The following is a 19,928-nucleotide window of genomic DNA, read 5'->3' on the forward strand; positions in this document are numbered from 1 at the left end:
CTGGGTATGGAAACGAGTGAGGCTAAGATGGCCCCCACCCGTCTCTATACAATAGGAGGGCGGAAGCGACGTCAAAATGTTGCTTCCGCCCATACCTCTTAAAGGTATATATATATTTTTTTTAAATGTCATAATATTTATATTATATTATATTTTATATTATATTATATTATATTATCTCTCATACCAGCCCATATACCCAATTCTATACCCACAGTTCTTCCAGAGGAAGGCAAAAAAAACCCAGTAGAGCATGATCCAATTTGCTAAAGCGGGGAAAAAAATTCTTTCCTGATCTCCCGAGAGGCAATCAGATTTTCCCCGGATCAACTTTACCTATAAATTTTAGTACCCAGTTATATTATGTACACTTAGTTCATCTGTGTTGTAAAGACACCCCCTCAAACTAAAGAACTGGAATTATGGAGATCCATAGGATTGATCAGTAAACCGAGTCCCCTCCAATATCCAATTAGATTTGACATAACTTCTATGTGACTTTTTTTTTACAAGTTCCTCAAAAATGTTTGAAAGCCGCTATATTCTTCTGTGTAGAACCAATATCTCATATACCTTTTCTTTTCTTTATCATCAGGAAACTAATGCAGCAAGTGGTCGCCCACAGGCTCATCAGCAAAGTTCCTTCTTCATGTCCTGCAGCAATGTGCAACAGGTAAGTAAAGAATTCACTTAATCTTTAAAAATGCAGCGTTATTGCCGCTTAACAACTTCAGCCCCGGAGCATTTGGCTATCGCGGGTATCCCGATTTGCGGGTATCGAGTCCGCGGGACCCGCGGTTGGACTCGCGGCGGGCGCCTGTAGCCAAGCCTCGCGAGGTCACGTACAATAGCGTGATTTTGCGCAGTGGAGCCAACCTGCCGCCGTAACGCGGCGGCTGGTCTGCAACGGTTAAAAAAAGAATGACCGTTGAAGATAACTAGAGCCCAGCCATGCGCTTTACAAATGTGCATTGCGCTCCGCCGGCTTCGGGAGTCTGTGAGTTGGTGGAGAACAATAAGAATAAGTGGAGTTTGTCAGAGAAAAGAGAAAGCTGGGAGGAGATCCCAGTATGGAAATCTGTCAGTCAGATGACCGGCTCTCCTCCAAACATGGATCTCTCTCTGCTGAGACAAGCAGAGGGAACACATGAACCAGTGTCCCGCATTTTATAAATGAGCTGTAAAATGCGGGTTGCAGTATGCGCAGCCCTATATAACGGAGAGCGCATAGCGTCATCTCTCTTATAATGAACTCCAAGTCCTTAGTATTGACTTTTTTTGTTTCGGATGATGATGCTCCGGAGACCTCATCACTAGACATAACCTTCCATTTAAAAATATATGTAAAGGCAAAACTCTGTTAGACCCCTTTCACACTGGAGCATTTTGCAGGCGTTGAAAATAGCGGCTGCAAACGCCCTAAAACAGCTGCTCCATTCAATCCAGTGTGACAGCCGTGGTGCGCTGGCAGGGCGCCAGAAAAAGTCCTGCCAGCAGCTTCTTTGGAGTGGTGAAGGAGCGATGAACTCGCCTCTCCTCCACCGCTGCTCCCCATTGAAATCAATGGGGCAGCGCTGCAATACCGCCGGCAAAACTGGTTTCGCGGGTGGACTTAACACCTCTTTGCCCACTAGCGGGGCGGGGGGGTTTAAAACCGCCCCGCTAGAGGCTGAAAAGTGCCGTTAAAACAGCGCTAAATCGGCGCTTAAAATAGCATCGCTTTACCACTGTCACCAGTGGTGGCTCAGTGTGAAAGGGGTCTCGTTTTTAGTTGAGATAAAGTGTTAGACTCTCTGCCAAGTATTTACAGCTGCCTGTGTCCCTGCTGGAGTGGTTCTTCCCTCTACATTTCCTGGTGATCACTGTCACCGTGACACAAAGTAAGGGAAAATCCTGAATTTTAGAGTTGTGATGACAGCAAGAGGTGAGGTAAAATCTTCCGATGGTGACATCTGATCAAGATGAGAATTCTCCTCACTTTGGGGAGATTTGTTCTCATTTCCTGTAGGATCACCAAGACAGGAAGTAAAAGGAAATCAACCCAATAGTAAAGAAAAAAAAAAATAAGCGGATAGGGGATCTAACCCTGACCTACTATATTCAAAGAAAAGTTTAGGCTAGACACGCAGAAAAGGAAGATTTTAACTAACAGGCATAATTTTAGTAAAATATAAAGCTCATATAATCTGTTTTTAGTTCACTTTAATCCCTAAATTTTAGCAAAACGAAATATTTCATGTTAAAATTTCTCTTACAGGATTCCTGCCAGAGCAAAGGAGGAGAAGGAGAAGGCAGACCAAATGCAGCATTGTGAGAAGATCATGGAACAGAGCCATGTTCCAAGAGAAAAGAAAGGTGTCAAGAAAGAAGGCCCATTCGGATGCTTTATAAACTTATTCCGTCGGGACAAAACATCTGGGAGCAGCAAGATCACAAATGTAAGTAACCTCTAATTCCATGTACACATGAACAGACTAAATCGCAGCAAAGGTGCGACGGAACGAGTCTGTCGGACAATTTGATCGTGTGTGGGCTCCATCGGACCTTTGCTTGCCAAAAATCCAGCGGACTTTAGAAATAAAACGGGTTTTAAATTTTTCCACTGGAACTCCGCCAGACCGAGAAATCCGTTCGTGTGTATGCTAGTCCGACGGACAAAAAACAATGTTAGGGCAGCTATTGGCTACTGGCTATGAACTTCCTTATTCTAGTCCGGTCGTACGTCATCACGTTCGAATCGGTCGGACTTTCGTGTGATTGTGTGTGGCCAAGTCCGTTCATTCGGAAAGTCCATCGGAAAGACTGTCGGACCTAGTCCCTCAAAGTCCGATCGTGTGTATGCGGCATAATGGGAAGCTTAAATGAGATCCTCTGCCAAGTTTTTTTTTTTTTGCAGTCTGTGTTTCTGCTGGGGAGATTCCCCCATCATTTGTTCTGGTGACAATTCTAAATTTTAAGCCCCGTTACACGCAATCAGAAATTCTGCCAGCAAAAGTCTGATGTGAGCTTTTGGTTAGGAATTCCGACCATGTGTATGCTCCATTGGACTTTTGCTGGCAGAGTTCCAGCCAGCAAAAGATTGAGAGCAAGTTCTCTATTTTTCGGTCGGAAAAAGTTCAGATTGGAAATTCCGATCGCCTGTACCAGTTCCGCCGCGCAAAATTCCTACGCACGCTCGGAAGCATTGAACTTAATTTTCTCGGCTCATCGTAGTGTTGTATGTCGCGTTCTTGGCGGTCGAAAGTTCAGAGAACTTTTGTGTGACCGTGTGTATGCAAGCCAAACTTGAGTGGAATTCCATCGGAAAAACCAAGTTTTTTCCGACGGAAAATCCACTTGTGTGCGCGGGGCATTAGAGTTGTCATGAAAGCAAAAGTTGAAGGTGGATCATCCAATGTTCAGGGAAACGTATAAGATGAAGAATTCTCCCTCACTTCAGGGAGATTTCTTCTTACTTCCTGTTGCAGCTCCAAATCAGGAAGTAAAGGGAAATCTCCCTAACAGGAAATAGACTAGAAAAAATAAATTGAAGGGGATTCAATTAGATCCCCTGACAAGTTTTTTTTTGCAGTCTGTGTCCCCGCTGGGGAGATTCCCCCTTAATTTGTTCAGGAGACAATCCTAAATTGTAGATTTGTCATGAGAACAAGAGTTGAAGGTGGATCACCCAATGTTCTGGGAACTACAGTCTAAGATGAGAATTTTCCTCACTGTAGGGAGATTTCTTCTCACTTCCTGTTGCGTCTCCAATTCAGGAAGTAAAGGGAAATCTCCCTAGCGGGGACTAGACTGCACAAAAAAACAACTTGATAGGGTGTTTAAGCCTTTCCTACTCTAGCCACAATTATTAAACCATGCTTATTCAGGTTGGGTTCACACTATTGCAAATTGGATGTGGCTTTCACTGCATCCAGTTCACAATAACAGAAGATTGTGAGCGGCTCTCTATGGAGCCGGTTCACACATCTCCGCAGCAATGCGAATTGCACAGGAGTCCTGTGTGTCTTTTGGTCAGTTTCAAGTCCGAATCCAGCCCAAAATTTGGGCTGAAATTGGACCCTAAACATCAAATGGAGGCGTACTGGACGCCTGCCGCGAGCCGCTGTGATCTCCAGTGTGAACCCAGCCTTAGTTGGCCGTTGGGTTCCTATTAAGTGTTGGCATGTCTCCTGCACACCTGATAGGAAACCCAACGGCCAACCGAGAGACACAGTTTGAAATTTAGTTCCACATTAAAATCTGTAGATTAAGCTAACCTTTATTTTTTTCCTTTATAGTTTTTCTCCAAGTTACTGAAGAAAGCACCCCAGCAAAAAGGGACAGGGGAAAAAGGGAAGGGGAAAGAGGAAATTGAAGAAAAGAAGCTGGGGATGAAGGGGGAACAGAAAATGGAGGAGACAAGAACCTTCACTGTGGAGGAAGAAGTGGAGGAAAAGAAAAAGAATGAACGGAAGGTTAAAGCGATGAGGGATAGAGTTCAGAGGGTGAAACTCTTTGAAAAGATGGTAGACACCGAAGACCCAGAGGAGAAGAGGTAAGTACACATTTTTCTTTTGTAAATATATTTTGTTATTTTCTTCTGTGTAGAACCCATATCTCATGTTCCTTTCTTTTCTTTATCATCAGGAAACTAATGCAGCGAGTGATCACCCACAAGATGATCAACAAAATTGGTGTCCCCTGTACTGGAAAAAGACGGGACTCGTAAGTAGAAATTTCCTTTAGTCTTATTTATAGTGGATTTTTTGGTGGGGATTTAAAAAGCAAAGATATTACCGTTTTTAAAAAGAAACAAAAACAAACCCCAAAGCATTGAGCATTAATAGATCCCAGCGATGTGCTTTACAAATGTGCATTGGGCTCCGCCGGCTATGGGAGTCTGAGAGTTGGCGCAGAACAATAAATGGAGTTTGAGAGAGAAAAGAGAGAGCTCTGAGGAGATCCCGGTATGGAGATCTGTCAAAGTCAGATGACCGGCTCTCCTCCAATCGTGGATCTCTCTCCGCTGAGACAAGCGGGGAGAACACCATGAACGAGTTCAGGCTACACACGGCGGCCCGTATCTTATAAATGAGCTGTAAAATGCGGGTTACGGTATGTGTAGCTCTACATAGTATACCAGAGAGCGCAAAGCATTGTCCGCTCTGTTATAATGAACTTCTTATGCCGTGTACACACGAGCGGAATTTCCGACAGAAAAAGTCAGGCGGGAAGTTTTCACCGTATATTCCGATTGCCTCATCAGACTTTTTACGTAAAAAAAAAAAAAAAAACTAACTGAATAGGCGATCCAACCCTTACCTACTCCATTCAAGGCAAAGAAAAGTTTTGGCTAGACATGTACTCCTCCCCCCCCCCCCCCTCCAGTGCCACATTTGGCACCTTTCGGGGGGGGGGGGGGGGAATTAGGATATCTGTCTTTCACAGGTATCCTGTCTCCACTTCCAGGAGTCTCAGCCATGGATCCCTGGCCAGTAGGAGAAAGGAGCGGATCCTCGCGCATGCGCAGTAGGGTTCCCAGCGTGAAGCCGTAAGGCTACACTGCCGGGTTCCCTTACTCGCAATGGAGGCGGCATGCAACCAGCAGCTGACGGAAACATCAGCTGCAGTGCCGCCATCGCTGGACTCCAGGACAGGTGTCTTATTAAAAGCCAACAGCTGCAGTATGTGCAGCTACTGACTTTTCATTTTTGCAGCAGTGGGTGGACCTCCGCTTTAAGGAGGGGGAGGTTTAAGGAACTAAAAAGAAGATTTTAGCTAATGGGCATCATTTTAGTAAAATTTATACAGTTTATACATTCTGTGTTTTAGTTCACTTTAGTCCCAAATTTTCAGAAAAACAAAATATTTCACATTACAATTTCTCTTACAGGATTCTTGCCAGACCAACGAAGCAAAAGGAGAAGGAAAACCATCATTTACAGAAAATTGGCACTCGCAGCAGCAGTTTCAGGGAAGAGGGGGAAGAGGGGGAAGAGGAGAAAGAGGTGAAAGAAGTCCAGGACCAGGACGAGGACGAAACAGTTGTGAAAAAGACGACCTCAAAAGTAAGTATCCTCTAATGGGAAGCTGGCTGAAATTAGAACCTCTGCCAAGTTTTATTTTGCAGTCTGTTCCCGCTACGGAGATTCCCCCTTAATTTGTTCTGGAGACAATCCTAAATTGTAGTTTTGTCATGAGAGGAAAATTTGAGGGTAGATCATCAAATGTTCTGGGAACTACAGTCTAAGATGAGAATTTTCCTCACTGTAGGGAGATTTCTTTACACTTCCTGTTGCGTCTCCAATTCAGGAAGTAAAGGGAAATCTCCCTAGCAGGGACAAGACTTCAAACAAATCAAAACACCTTGATAGGGTGTTTAATCCTTCCCTAGCCAGAGTAAATTGAGTACTGTCCGTGATACTTTATTTTTTTATTTTATTTTTTTGCACCAACATATCATTTTTCATGGATGAGCTTTCGGGGTGTGTCCCCTTGAGTTACTCTAGCTACAATTACTAAAGCATGCTGATTCAGGTTGGGTTCACACTTTTGCGAATTGGATGTGACTTTCACCACATCCAATTCGCAATAGCAGGAGATTGTGAGCGGCTCTCTATGGAGACAGTTCACACATCTGCAGCGACTTGGTGCTAATTGCACAGGAGTTCTGTGCGTCTTTTGGTCTGTTTCTGGTCCGCATTCAGCCCACAATTTGGGCTGAAATCAGACCTGAAACATTGAATGGAGATGTACCCGACTCCTGTTGTGAGCCACTGCGATCTCCAGTGTGAACCCAGCCTCAGTTGGCTGTTGGGTTCCTATTAAGCGTTGGCATGTCTCCTGCACACCTGATAGGAGGAAATCCAACGGCCAACTGAGAGACCAAATTTAGAATTATATATATATATATATATATATATATATATATATATATATATATATATTTATATATATATATATATATTTATATTTATATATATTCCCTACTCTATCCAAAATGTATAATTCATGCTGCTTCAGTTGTCCATTGGGTTCCTATTAGGAGTTTCTGTAACCCCTCCATACCTGATTGGAAACCCAACGGCTAACTGAGAGAGAGTTAGGAATTTTGTTCCATTTGAAAATCTGTACATCAACTTAACATATTTTATATTTTTTTTCTTTATAGCTTACAATTATGGTAATGACCCAAGATTCACTGGAAAGGCTACTGGAAGACCCAAATTCTAAGGAACATCAGGATGTGCCAGCTCATGGCATGGAATTGTTGAAACAATTGTTTGACACCAAAGGCCCATTAGAGAGGAAGTAAGTACACGTTTTTTTTTCTATATAAATATATTTTAAGAACCCATAGAATATGACTATGGAAAACTGGAATTATGGAGATTCCCCCCCCCAATATCCAGTTTATGTAACTTCTATGTGGTGCTTTTTTCAAGTTCCTCTACTAAGTGAAAATGTTTGGAAGCCATTATATATATATATATATATATATATATATATATACACACATTTATATGCCCATCAGTGTCATCTGCAGCCTTATGCAGTCTTGTCCCCCATTGCAGCCGTGTCTATTTTATTTTTTAAAAATGCCGCCGTCGAGATACAGAGACGGATGTGTATCTCGGTGGGCCTTCGGCTCTTCTCAGAAGCTTTCGGCCGCCTTCTGCCGTTCTCGGCGGCTGAAAGCTTCAGAGAACGGCTGAAAGCCGCCCAGAGGCTCAGAATTTCGGGGGATCGGCGTATAACACGCACCCACGATTTTCCCCTGCTTTTAAGTGTGTGTTATATGCCGATAAATACGGTATATGTGTGTGTATGTGTGTGGAACCGATAGCTCATCTACCTTTTTTCTTTATCATCAGGGAAATCATGCACAAAATGCTCGCCCACAAGATCATCAACAAAGTTCCTTCTCCATGTTCACCGGAAATGCATTTCAAGTAAGTTTAACAATTCAATTCATAGTCTTCTTGATAATAGAATTCTTTGGAAGAGTTTTAAAATGCAGCTTTATTGCCACTAAAAAGGTAAAGTAAAAAAGTAGAGCATTGAAGATAACTACAGCCCAGCGATGTGCTATACAAATGTGTATTGTGCTCCGCCGGCTTCGGGAGTCTGAGTTGGCGCAAAACAATAAATGGATTTTGTGAGAGAAAAGAGAAAGCTGGGAGGAGAACCCGGTATGGAGATCTGTCAAAGTCAGATGACCGGCTCTCCCCCCAATCATGGATCTCTCTGCTGAGACAAGCGGAAGGAGCACACCATGAACCAGTGCAGGCTACACACGGCGGCCTGCATTTTATAAATGAGCTGTAACATTCAGTTTACGGTATGTGTAGCTCTACATAGTATAAAGGAGAGAGCGCAAAACGTTGTCCGCTCTGTTATAATGAACTTCTTATGCCGTGTACACACGAGCGGAAATTCGGCCAGCAAAAGACAGATGAGAGCTTTTCATAGGAAAATGCGACCGTGTGTACGGTCCATCAGAATTTTTGCTGGCAAAATATTGAGAGCAGGTTCTCAATTTTTCAGACTGAAAAAGTTTCTGGAACTCCGATCGTGTGTGTGCAATTCCGACGCGCAAAAACTCACGCATGCTCAGATTCAATCTGAGACGGAAGCTATTGGCTGCTGGCTATTGAACCTCCTTTTTCTAGTCCCGTCGTACGTCACTGCGTTCTTGGCGGTTGGAATTTGGTGTGACCGTGTGTATACAAGACAACTTGAGCGAATTCCCGTCGGGGAAAACCGTCAGAGCTTTTGCCGACCAAAATTCCGATCGTGTGTACGCGCCGTTAGTGTTAAGAATTTTTGGATGATGATGCTCCAGAGACCCCTCTCACTAGACATAACCTTCTATTTCAAAGCATATGTAAAGGCAAAACTCATTTTTTTGTTGGGATAGCGTAAGAAAGTGTTAGACCCCCTGCCAAGTATTTATAGCTCTGTGTCCCTGCTGGGGTGATTCGTCCCTTTACATTTTCTGTTGACCAATTTCACTAAGACACAAAATAACGGGGGGATCCTAAATTGAATTGTGATGATGGCAAGAGGTGAGGGAAAATCTTCCAGTGGTGACATCTGTCCAAGATGAGAATTCTCCTCACTTTAGAGATTTGCCCTCATTTCCTGTATGATCACCAATATGGGAAGTAAAAGGAAATCTCCCTAATAGGACACAGATAGCAAAAATAAATAACTGAATAGAGGATCCAACCCTTACCCACTGTATTCAAGGCAAAGAAAAGTTTTGGGTAGACATGCATTTAAAGCAGAATTCCACCCAAAAGTAGGAATTCCACTCATTGTACTCCTTCCCCCCCCCCCCCCCCTCCGGTACCATTTCGGGGGGGGGGTCAAGATATCGGTCTTTCACAAGTATTCTGTCCCCACTTCCGGGAGCCTCAGCCACGGATATTTGCATCACCGCTCCTTCCCCGGCCACTGGGCCAATAGAAGAGAGGAGCGGAGCCTCGCGCATGTGGCATAAGGCTACACTGCTGGGTTCCCTTACTCGCAATGGAGGCAGCATGCACCCGACAGTTGATGAAAACATCAGCTGCGGTGCCGCCATCGCTGGACTCCAGGACAGGTGTCTTATCAAAAGTCAACAGCTGCAGTATGTGCAGCTGCTGACTTTTCATTTTTGCAGCAGTGGGTGGACCTCCGTTTTTTTTACGGAGGGTGAGGCTTAAGGAAATAAAAAGAAGATTTTTGATAACTGGCATCATTTTAGTAAAATATAAAGTTTATACATTCTCTGTTTTAGTTCAATTTAATCCCAAATTTTCAGCAAAACAAAATATCTCACATTACAATTTCTCTTACAGGATTCCTTCCAGAGCAATGGAGCAGGAGGAGGACGAAATCCAGCCTTTCCAGAATATTTTTGACTTTAGTAATAGTTTCAACGAAAGGGAGAGCGAAGTCCAGGATGAAAACCTATTCGAGGACAAAACATCTGACAGAAAGATCACAAATGTAAGTATACCCTAACAGGAAGCTGGCTGAAAGGAGATCCTCTGCCAAGGTTTTTTTTTTTTTTTTTTTTTTTTTTTTTGCAGTGTCCCTCCCCACTGTGGAGATTCCTCCTTAATTTATTCTGGAGAAAATCCTAAATTGTAGATTTATCATGAGAACAAGAGTTGAAGGTGGGTTATCCAATATTCTGGGAACTACAGATGGGAATTTCCCTCACTGTGGGGAGATTTCTTCTCACTTCCTGTTGCGTCTCTAATTTAGGAAGTAAATGGAAATCTCCCTAGTAGGGAGACTGCAAAAAAGTAGTAGACTGCAAAAAAACCCCAAAAAAACAACAACTTGGTAGGGGGTGTTAAAGCCTTTCCTACTCTAGCCACAATTATTAAACCATGCTGATTCAGGTTGGGTTCACACTATTACAAATTGGATGCGTTTTTTTTTTTTTTTCCCGCATCCAATTCGTAATAGCAGCAGATTGTGGCCGGCGCTCTATGGAGCCGGTTTACACATCTCCGCAGTGGCTCCAGAGCGAATTGCACAGGAGTTCTGTGAGTCTTTTGGTCAGTTTCAGGTCCAAATTCAGGCTGAAATCGGACCCGGAACATTGAATGGAGATGTACCGGACTCCTGCCGTGAGCCGCTGCATTCTCCAGTGTGAACGCAGCCTCAGTTGGCCGTTGGGTTCCTATTAAGAGTCGGCATGCCTTCTGCACACCTGATAGGAAACCCAATGGCCAACCAAGAGACAAAGTTTGGAATTTAGTTCCACTTTAAAATCTGTAGATTAAGCTAACTTTTTTTTTTTTCCTTTATAGATTATCTCCGATTTACTGAAGCAAGCATCCCAGCAAATAGAGAAGGTGAAAGAGGAAGTTGAGGCGAAGAAGCTGGGAAAGGAGAAAAATAAAACTGAGAAGGAGGTGAGCGCCTTCACTGAAGAGGAGAAAAGGAAAGTGGAGGAAGAAGTGGAGGAAAAGAAGAAGAATGAATGGAAGGTTAAAGCGATGAGGGATAGAATTCAGAGGGTGAAACTCTTTGAAAAGATGTCAGACACCGAAGACCCAGAGGAGAAGAGGTAAGTACACATTTTTTCTTTTTAAATATATTTTAAGACCATATAGAATACATAATTGACAATAGAAGCCGTCACATTGCCTTCATGGAGGATTACACTTCATTAGGAAAATGTTACTAGTTCATCTACATGTCTAATGCCGCGTACACACGGTCGGAATGAGTCTTATCGGATCGTGTCGTCGGATAATCCGACTGTGTGTGGTATGCATCGGACTGATTCCGTCCGAATCTCCGTCAGACCCAATTTTCCAACATGTTGGAAATGTTTCCCGACCAACTGGGCCGGTCGGAACCTAATCCGATCATGTGTAGCGAATTTTGATCGGACCAAGTGCCACGCATGCTCAGATCAAATTCCTACATCAAAGCTATTGGCTACTAGCCTGAATGTAGTCCCATCGTAACGAAATTACGTCACCGCGTTCTTGGCAACCGCTAAATCAGACAATTTGGCCCGACCTGTGTCTATGCAACAGTTTCGGACACAATCCGTCAGACTAAATCCGACGGATTTGGTTGGCAAAATCTCCGACCGTGTGTACGTGGGCTTATAGACACCCCCGGGTATAGAGTACAGAAATCATTGGGGGTCTTTTTCCTGCCCCTCTGACTTTCATATTACTCAAATCAGAAAACTGGAATTATGGAATTCCATACAAATATACTAAAACATTAGAAAAATATTATTACACATTAGATAAATGTAAAGTAAAAAAACATTTCCAACTCATACTAAGCAGAAATGTTTGGAAGCCGTTCTATTCTTCTGTGTAGAACCAATATCTCATATACCTTTCTTTTCTTTATCTCTTTATCAGGAAACTAATGCAGCGAGTGATCACCCACAAGATGATCAACAAAATTGGCGTCCCCTGCGCTGGAAAAAAACAGGACTCGTAAGTAGGAATTTCCTTTAGTAGTCTTATTTATAGTGGATTTTTTTGGTGGGGATTTAAAAAGCAGAGATATTGCCACTTTAAAAAAACAAAAACAAACCCCAAAGCATTGAGGATTAATAGAGCCCAGCGATGTGCTTTACAAATGTGCATTGGGCTCCGCCGACTTCGGGAGTCTGAGAGTTGGCGCAGAACAATAAATGGAGTTTGTAAGAGAAAGCTGGGAGGAGATCCCGGTATGGAGATCTGTCAAAGTCGGATGACCGGCTCTCTTCCAATCGTGCATCTCTCTTTGCTGTGTCGTGAACAAGCGCAGGCTACTCAAGGTAGCCCACATTTTATAAATGTCACTTCCGCTTATAGCTCCTATTATTATTATTATAGCGTATATATGAGATCTGAGGTCTTTTTGACCCCAGATCTCATATTTCAGAGGTCCTGTCATGCTTTTTTTTCTATTAAAAGGGGTGTTTACATTTCTTATATTAGGAATAAAAGTGACACCATTTTTATTTTTTAACGAACAGTGTAAAAAATTAAAAGTTAAATTAAGAAAAAAATATATTTTTTAACGCACCCCGTCCCGCCAAGCTCACGTGCAGAAGCAAACGTATATGTGAGTAGCGCCCGCATATAAAAATGGTGTTTCAAACCACACATGTGAGGTATCGCCACGATCGTTAGAGCGAGAGCAATCATTCTAGCCCTAGACCCCCTCTAACTCAAAACATGCAACCTGTAGAATTTTTTTAAACGTCGCATATGGAGATTTTAAGGATAAGTTTGCCAGTTCTAAGTAATTTTCTAGCCAAAAAAAAAATAAAAAATTATTTTAACTTGTAAACAAAATTTTTTAAAAAATATGCCTGGTCTTAAAGTGGTTAAATTACACTTTCAAAGTCCAGAAAGTAGTCCAGACAAAAGCCAAGTCTGAAAAAGCTGGGAACAGCAAGACCACTACAGTAAGTATCCTCCAACAGGACGGTAAAATTTGATCCTCTGCCAAGTTTTTATTGCAGTCTGTGTCCCCGCTGGGGAGATTCCCCCTTTATTTGTTCTGGTGACAATTCTAAATTTTAGAGTTGTAATTAGAGCAAGAGCTGAAGGTGGATCATCCAATGTTCTGGGAACTGCAGTCTGATGCCCCGTACACACGATCAGAAATTCCGCCAGCAAAAAATCCGATGTGAGCTTTTTGGTCTGAAATTCCGACCGTGTGTATGCTTCATCGGACTTTTGCTGGCGGAACTCCCATCAGCAAAGGATTGAGAGCAGGTTCTTAATTTTTCGGTCGGAAAAAGTTCCGATCGTCTGTACAAATTCGGACGCGCAAAATTCCTACACATGCTCTGAAACAATTCGAGGCATGCATTGAACTTAATTTTCTCGGCTCGTCATAGTGTTGTACATCACCATGTTCTTGGCGGTCGAAAGTTCAGAGAACTTTTGTGTGACCGTGTGTATGCAAACAAAGCTTAAGCGAAATTCCGTCTGAAAAATCTTGGATGGTTTTTCCGATCTCGTGTACGCGGCATAAGATGGGAATTCCACTCTCTTTAGGGAGATTTCTTCTCCCTTCCTGTCGCCTTCCCTGTTCTATCCAAAACTAATAATGCTGCTTAATTTGCCCATTGGGTTTTATTAGAAGATGGCATGCCCCCTCCACACCTGATAGGAAACCAACCAAGAAACAAAGTTTTGAATGTAATTCCATTTTAAAATATGTACATCAACCTAACTTCTTTTTTTATTTTTTTTTTTTTATTTTTTTATAGAGTCCATTCCGATTCAAAGAAGAGCAGAAGAAGGCATAAGAGGACGTGAAAGGGGGAAAAAGGAGACGCTGCTGCAAGATACCACTGTATATGCAGCGAAACGTATAGGTTTGAATCAAAATGTGTGACGTCAGTTAAAAAAAAAACAGTAAAAAAACAGCACAAATAGCATCTTTTGGGGGAAAGATGCTATATTTAGCAAAATGCATGTGCTGTTTTTACTACTTTTTAAAACGGTTATATTTTATACTCCACCCTATGCTTTCGCTACAAATGGCATCTTTTGGGGGAAAGATGCTGTATGTAGCGAAACATCTAGCATAGAGCATAACAGGACAGAGTAAAAATTCGTGACACCATCACGCTCTGTCTCTCTTATGTGCTGTTTTTACAGCTTTTTTAACGGATGTCACAAATTAATACTCCACCCTATATGTTTCTTGGGCCACCCCAACAAACCCCCCCCCCCCCCCCCCCATTGGGAATTTTCTCCCCTGCTGTAGCAAATTGGATCATGCTTTGCTGGGGTTTTTCGCCTTCCTCTGGAACATTTGGAGGAAAGAAAGGGGTGAAGCTTTTGAGGCGTGTGTTGGACCGGCTATATGGGAAGGTTGGAGGCCGGTATATTTTTGAGGAGTGTGTTGGACTGGCTAAGGGGAAGGTTGGAGGCCAGTATGTTTTTGTTTTGTTTTTTGGCATGTTTTGGACCGGTTATGAGGGAAGGTTGGAGCTCTTTGTCTTCAGAGGTGGGAGGAGTCTTTCCAGCTTTCTTTATTCTTTCTCTGCTGGGGAAATGAGAACTCTTCCCACCAGTGAGGTCCTTCATGGGGAAATACAAGGCCTCACTCACATGATGTGTATGATGAATCTGTACCCTGTGTGTGGACTGCGTTTACCCCAAAAAAGGACATCCATGCAGGTGCAGTTGCACGGACGCACCCTGGGTGCGTTCGGGGCCGTGCACTGGCACCCACACAGATGTCCCATTGGGTACAGCGCTGCACCCTAGTTGACAGCAATGGGACTGCCTACATGGGATGCTGGCAACACCTGTGTATATGGGATTGTATGTTTTTTTTTTTTTTTTTTTTTTTTTTACATTCGGAGGAGGTTGGAGGAAAGAAGGGAGTGAGGGTTTTGAGGCGTGTGTTGCACCGGTTATATTGGGAGATTGGAGGCCGGTATATTTTTGAGGAGTGTGTTGGACTGGCTAAGGGGAGGTTGGAGGCCAGTATGTTTTTTAGGCATGTTTTTGGACCGGTTATGAGGGGAGGTTGGAGCTCTTTGTCTTCAGAGGTGGGAGGAGTCTTTCCAGCTTTCTTTATTCTTTCTCTGCTGGGGAAATGAGAACTCTTCCCACCAGTGAGGTCCTTCATGGAGAAATACAAGGCCTCACTCACATGTGTATGATGAATCTGTACCCTGTGTGTGAACTGCGTTTACCCCAAAAAAGGGCATCCATGCAGTTGCACGGACGCACCCTGGGTGCGTTCGGGGCCGTGCACTGGCACCCACACAGATGTCCCATTGGGTACAGCGCTGCACCGCAGTTGACAGCAATGGGACTGCCTACATGGGATGCTGGCAACGCCTGTGTATATAGGATTGTATGTTTTTTTTGTACATTCGGGGGGGGGGGGGGGGTGAGGGTTTTGAGGCGTGTTGCACCGGTTATTTGGAGAGATTGGAGGCCGGTATATTTTTGAGGAGTGTGTTGGACTGGCTAAGGGGAGGTTGGAGGCCAGTATGTTTTTAGGCATGTTTTGGACCGGTTATGAGGGGAGGTTGGAGCTTTTTGTCTTCAGAGGTGGGAGGAGTCTTTCTAGCTTTCTTTATTCTTTCTCTGCTGGGGAAATGAGAACTCTTCCCACCAGTGAGGTCCTTCATGGAGAAATACAAGGCCTCACTCACATGAGGTGTATGATGAATCTGTACCCTGTGTGTAGACTGCGTTTACCCCCAAAAAAGGACATCCATGCTGGTGCAGTTGCACGGACGCACCCTGGGTGCGTTCGGGGCCGTGCGCTGCACCCCAGTTGACAGCAATGGGACTGCCTACATGGGATGCTGGCAACACCTGTGTATATGGGATTGGGTTGGAGGAAAGAAGGGAGTGAGGGTTTTGAGGCGTGTGTTGCACGGTTATATTGGGAGATTGGAGGCCGGTATATTTCTGAGGAGTGTGTTGGACTGGCTAAGGGGAGGTTGGAGGCCAGTATGTTTTTAGGCATGTTTTGGACCGGTTATGAGGGTAGGTTGGAGCTCTTTTTGTCTTCAGAGGTGGGAGGAGTCTGCTGAGAACTCTTTCCACCAGTGAGGTCCTTCATGGAGAAATTCAAGGCCTCACTCACATGATGTGTATGATGAATATGTACCCTGTGTGTGGACTGCGTTTACCCCAAAAAAGGACATCCATGTGGGTGCAGTTGCACGGACAAACCCTGGGTGCGTTCGGGGCCGTGCACTGGCACCCACACAGATGTCCCATTGGGTACAGCGCTGCACCCCAGTTGACAGCAATGGGACTGCCTACATGGGATGCTGGCAACACCTGTGTATATGGGATTGTATATTTTTTTTGTACATTCGGAGGGGGTGAGGGTTTTGAGGCGTGTGTTGCATCGGTTATTTGGAGAGATTGGAGGCCGGTATATTTTTGAGGAGTGTGTTGGACTGGCTAAGGGGAGGTTGGAGGCCAGTATGTTTTTTAGGCATGTTTTGGATCGGTTATGAGGTGAGGTGGGAGGAGTCTTTCTAGCTTTCTTTATTCTTTCTCTGCTGGGGAAATGAGAACTCTTCCCACCAGTGAGGTCCTTCATGGAGAAATACAAGGCCTCACTCACATGATGTGTATGATGAATCTGTACCCTGTGTGTGGACTGTGTTTACCCCAAAAAAGGACATCCATGTGGGTGCAGTTGCACGGACGAACCCTGGGTGCGTTCGGGGCCGTGCACTGGCACCCACAAAGATGTCCCATTGGGTACAGCGCTGCACCCCAGTTGACAGCAATGGGACTGCCTACATGGGATGCTGGCAACACCTGTGTATATGGGATTGTATATTTTTTGTGTACATTCGGAGGGGGTGAGGGTTTTGAGGCGTGTGTTGCATCGGTTATTTGGAGAGATTGGAGGCCGGTATATTTTTGAGGAGCGTGTTGGACTGGCTAAGGGGAGGTTGGAGGCCAGTATGTTTTTTAGGCATGTTTTGGACCGGTTATGAGGGGTGGTTGGAGCTCTTTTTGTCTTCAGAGGTGGGAGGAGTTTTTCCAGCTTTCTTTATTCTTTCTCTGCTGGGGAAATGAGAACTCTTCCCACCAGTGAGGTCCTTCATGGAGAAATACAAGGACTCACTCACATAATGTGTATGATGAATCTGTACCCTGTGTGTGGACTGCGTTTACCCCAAAAAAGGACATCCATGCGGGTGCAGTTGCATGGACGAACCCTGGGTGCGTTCGGGGCCGTGCACTGGCACCCACACAGATGTCCCATTGGGTACAGCGCTGCACCCCAGTTGACAGCAATGGGACTGCCTACATGGGATGCTGGCAACACCTGTGTATATGGGATTGTATATATTTTTTGTACATTCGGAGGGGGTGAGGGTTTTGAGGCGTGTGTTGCATCGGTTATTTGGAGAGATTGGAGGCCGGTATATTTTTGAGGAGTGTGTTGGACTGGCTAAGGGGAGGTTGGAGGCCAGTATGTTTTTTAGGCATGTTTTGGATCGGTTATGAGGTGAGGTGGGAGGAGTCTTTCTAGCTTTCTTTATTCTTTCTCTGCTGGGGAAATGAGAACTCTTCCCACCAGTGAGGTCCTTCATGGAGAAATACAAGGCCTCACTCACATGATGTGTATGATGAATCTGTACCCTGTGTGTGGACTGCGTTTACCCCAGAAAAGGACATCCATGCGGCTGCAGTTGCACGGACGCACCCTGGGTGCGTTCGGGGCCGTGCACTGGCACCTACACAGATGTCACAATTGGGTACATTGCTGCACCCCAGTTGACAGCAATGGGACTGCCTACATGGCATAATAAAGAACGGTTATTTGGAAAGATGCTGAGCGTATCTTTTGTGTCTGTTCCCTACTGCAGTAGTTATTATTAATTTGGTACCACTAATCAATATGAGGATATGAGTTGCCTATATATAAAATATTCATTTCAGTTGGCGAGCCAGCCAGGAGATATGCACAGATAAATGTCCTTAAAGGGGGACATATTACTTAATTTTACTCAATTTCTTTTTTTTTTTTTTAATGCACTGTTTCCACTATCACAGGATATTCAATTTGTGTAAGACATGGTTAAATGTAACCTTAATTTTACCGTGTTTGGAAAACAGATTCAAAAATAATTGTGATCACATTGTTTATCATTAGATTCGTTAACCCGGCACATTTTGTTATAAATGTTTTGTCTAAAAAAAAAAATGAAATTGGCATGGTGTCCTTCCAGCTTATCACCAACCTCTCATCCCAGCTACATTCTTTCAGGAGAGCACAAAGGAGGGGGATCTCATCTGCGCACATGACACACACAAGCGATAGAACTAAAGATTCCAGCATTCACAAACATACACAAATATATCTCTAAAATTGCTTACATTATTCCCATTTGCCAAACAACACATGCATATCATTCTCTCACTTTATTTTAACGCTTTTTAATACTTCCTTGCTTAAACTTCTGCTTTCTTTATTTTGCTCTGATATCCTTTGCATCCAATGTATTGTAATACCATACTTCACATACTGTACCTTCTATGATCAGACGGGCAGCCATAGAGCTCATCCCATCTTCCCTCTGACAACATATAAAGCATTCTGTTTTAACTCTCATTACTGTTTCTAGACTTTACTAGTTGTAGTGCCTGACCCCAAATTCATCCCACAACTTAACATCAAAATGTCCCCTTCTGTCTCGTGTTATTGTCACCCTTGATCCATCCTGCTCACATAGATAGCTGTTTCTCTAGCTGTATACTCTGCATGATTCTTTGTCCCTGTGGACTTCGGTGGTAACCCAGTTACCCTTTGTGGATCCCTGTCCACTTTAACCATTAATCTAGGGCTCAGTATAGGCGGAACCGCACCTTCGGTTCATATATAGCACTCCTCTTGCGCTGGGCATTTTTGAGGGTCTCTTACCCTTCATTCCCTTAATTTAATGACTGGCCAGTCTTCTCTACGTGTGCCTATACCCTCTTGCCTCTAAACTACTTTATTTAGCAGATGTCCTACATATACCTGTGAACAGCACTATTCTTCCCTTTCTCTATAACACTCTGATGGACAGTAGACAGGGACAACATAACATATAACCACCAATCAATACAGTTCGATTAAGGGGAGTAAAATAGGTACCCTTTGTCCCGAAAATGCCTTGCCAATCAAGGAAGTCTGATAACTCAAATATAAGCAAAAGGCTTACCTCAGCCGGCTGATTATCAGAAATTCCCGGATCGCTTCAAGCTCCTCGTTTCGGATACTCAGGGTCACCTGCTAACCCCTGCTGGCCAGGCTCGCCACCTTAAATAGATATTCTATAGATAGGCAACTCCTATCCTTATATTTGAAAAGTAGTTATTAATTTGGAACCACTAATCAATATGAGGATAGGAGTTGCCTATCTATAGAATATCCATTTCAACAGTAATAGGACTGCCAACATGGGATGCTGGCAACACCTGTGCATCCCTGTTCCAGTAATCAAGGCCCTCCCATTGGGTATGGATTCATACCCCCTTTGTGAATGAGGCCCAAGTGTGAGTGGAATATTTAGCACCATTGTGTTGCTAATTTGGGGACCACCGTACCCCTCTTCAATGTTATTTGGATGTGTTATATATTGTAGATTGGGATAAGTGTGTATATCTTGTGGAGGTGTGCGTTATTCTTTGGGTGTGTTTTGGAGTGTTATATAGATAGTAGTTTAGGTTAAGTTCGGATTTCTTCTTTAGGCGCTTTGAGTGGACATAACTGATGTACTTCGCTCTGCGGGGACGGGCCTTACAGAACAGAGGCCGAAAATGGGCTGCACAGAGGCTTAGTGGTTAGCCTTGCAGCACTGGAGTCCTTGGTTCAAATCCTGACCAGGAGACTATCTGCATGGAGTTTGCATGTTCTCCTTGTGTTTGCGTGGGTTTCCTCCGGTTACTCCGGTTCCCTCCCACACTACAAAGACATGCTACCTT

At 43.9% G+C, this 19,928-nt stretch overlaps 1 protein-coding gene across 1 annotated transcript; it reads left to right on the top strand.

Moving 5' to 3' along the window:
• Window positions 1-599: 599 nt before the first annotated feature.
• On the top strand, window positions 600-14,183 carry LOC143926957 (uncharacterized). The gene is made up of 11 exons (XM_077450984.1): window positions 600-673; window positions 2,258-2,438; window positions 4,278-4,534; window positions 4,627-4,704; window positions 5,873-6,047; window positions 7,151-7,290; window positions 7,854-7,931; window positions 9,825-9,975; window positions 10,791-11,050; window positions 11,871-11,948; window positions 13,724-14,183. Exons 1-11 carry the CDS (start codon window positions 603-605, stop codon window positions 13,770-13,772), a joined length of 1,518 nt encoding a protein of 505 aa, XP_077307110.1. The 5' UTR covers window positions 600-602; the 3' UTR covers window positions 13,773-14,183.
• The last annotated feature ends 5,745 nt before the right edge of the window (window positions 14,184-19,928 follow it).

The sequence above is a fragment of the Lithobates pipiens genome, unplaced genomic scaffold (assembly GCF_037356315.1).
Source record: "Lithobates pipiens isolate NorthernLeopardFrog02 unplaced genomic scaffold, aLitPip1_a1.2 Scaffold_23, whole genome shotgun sequence".
NCBI lineage: Eukaryota > Metazoa > Chordata > Amphibia > Anura > Ranidae > Lithobates > Lithobates pipiens.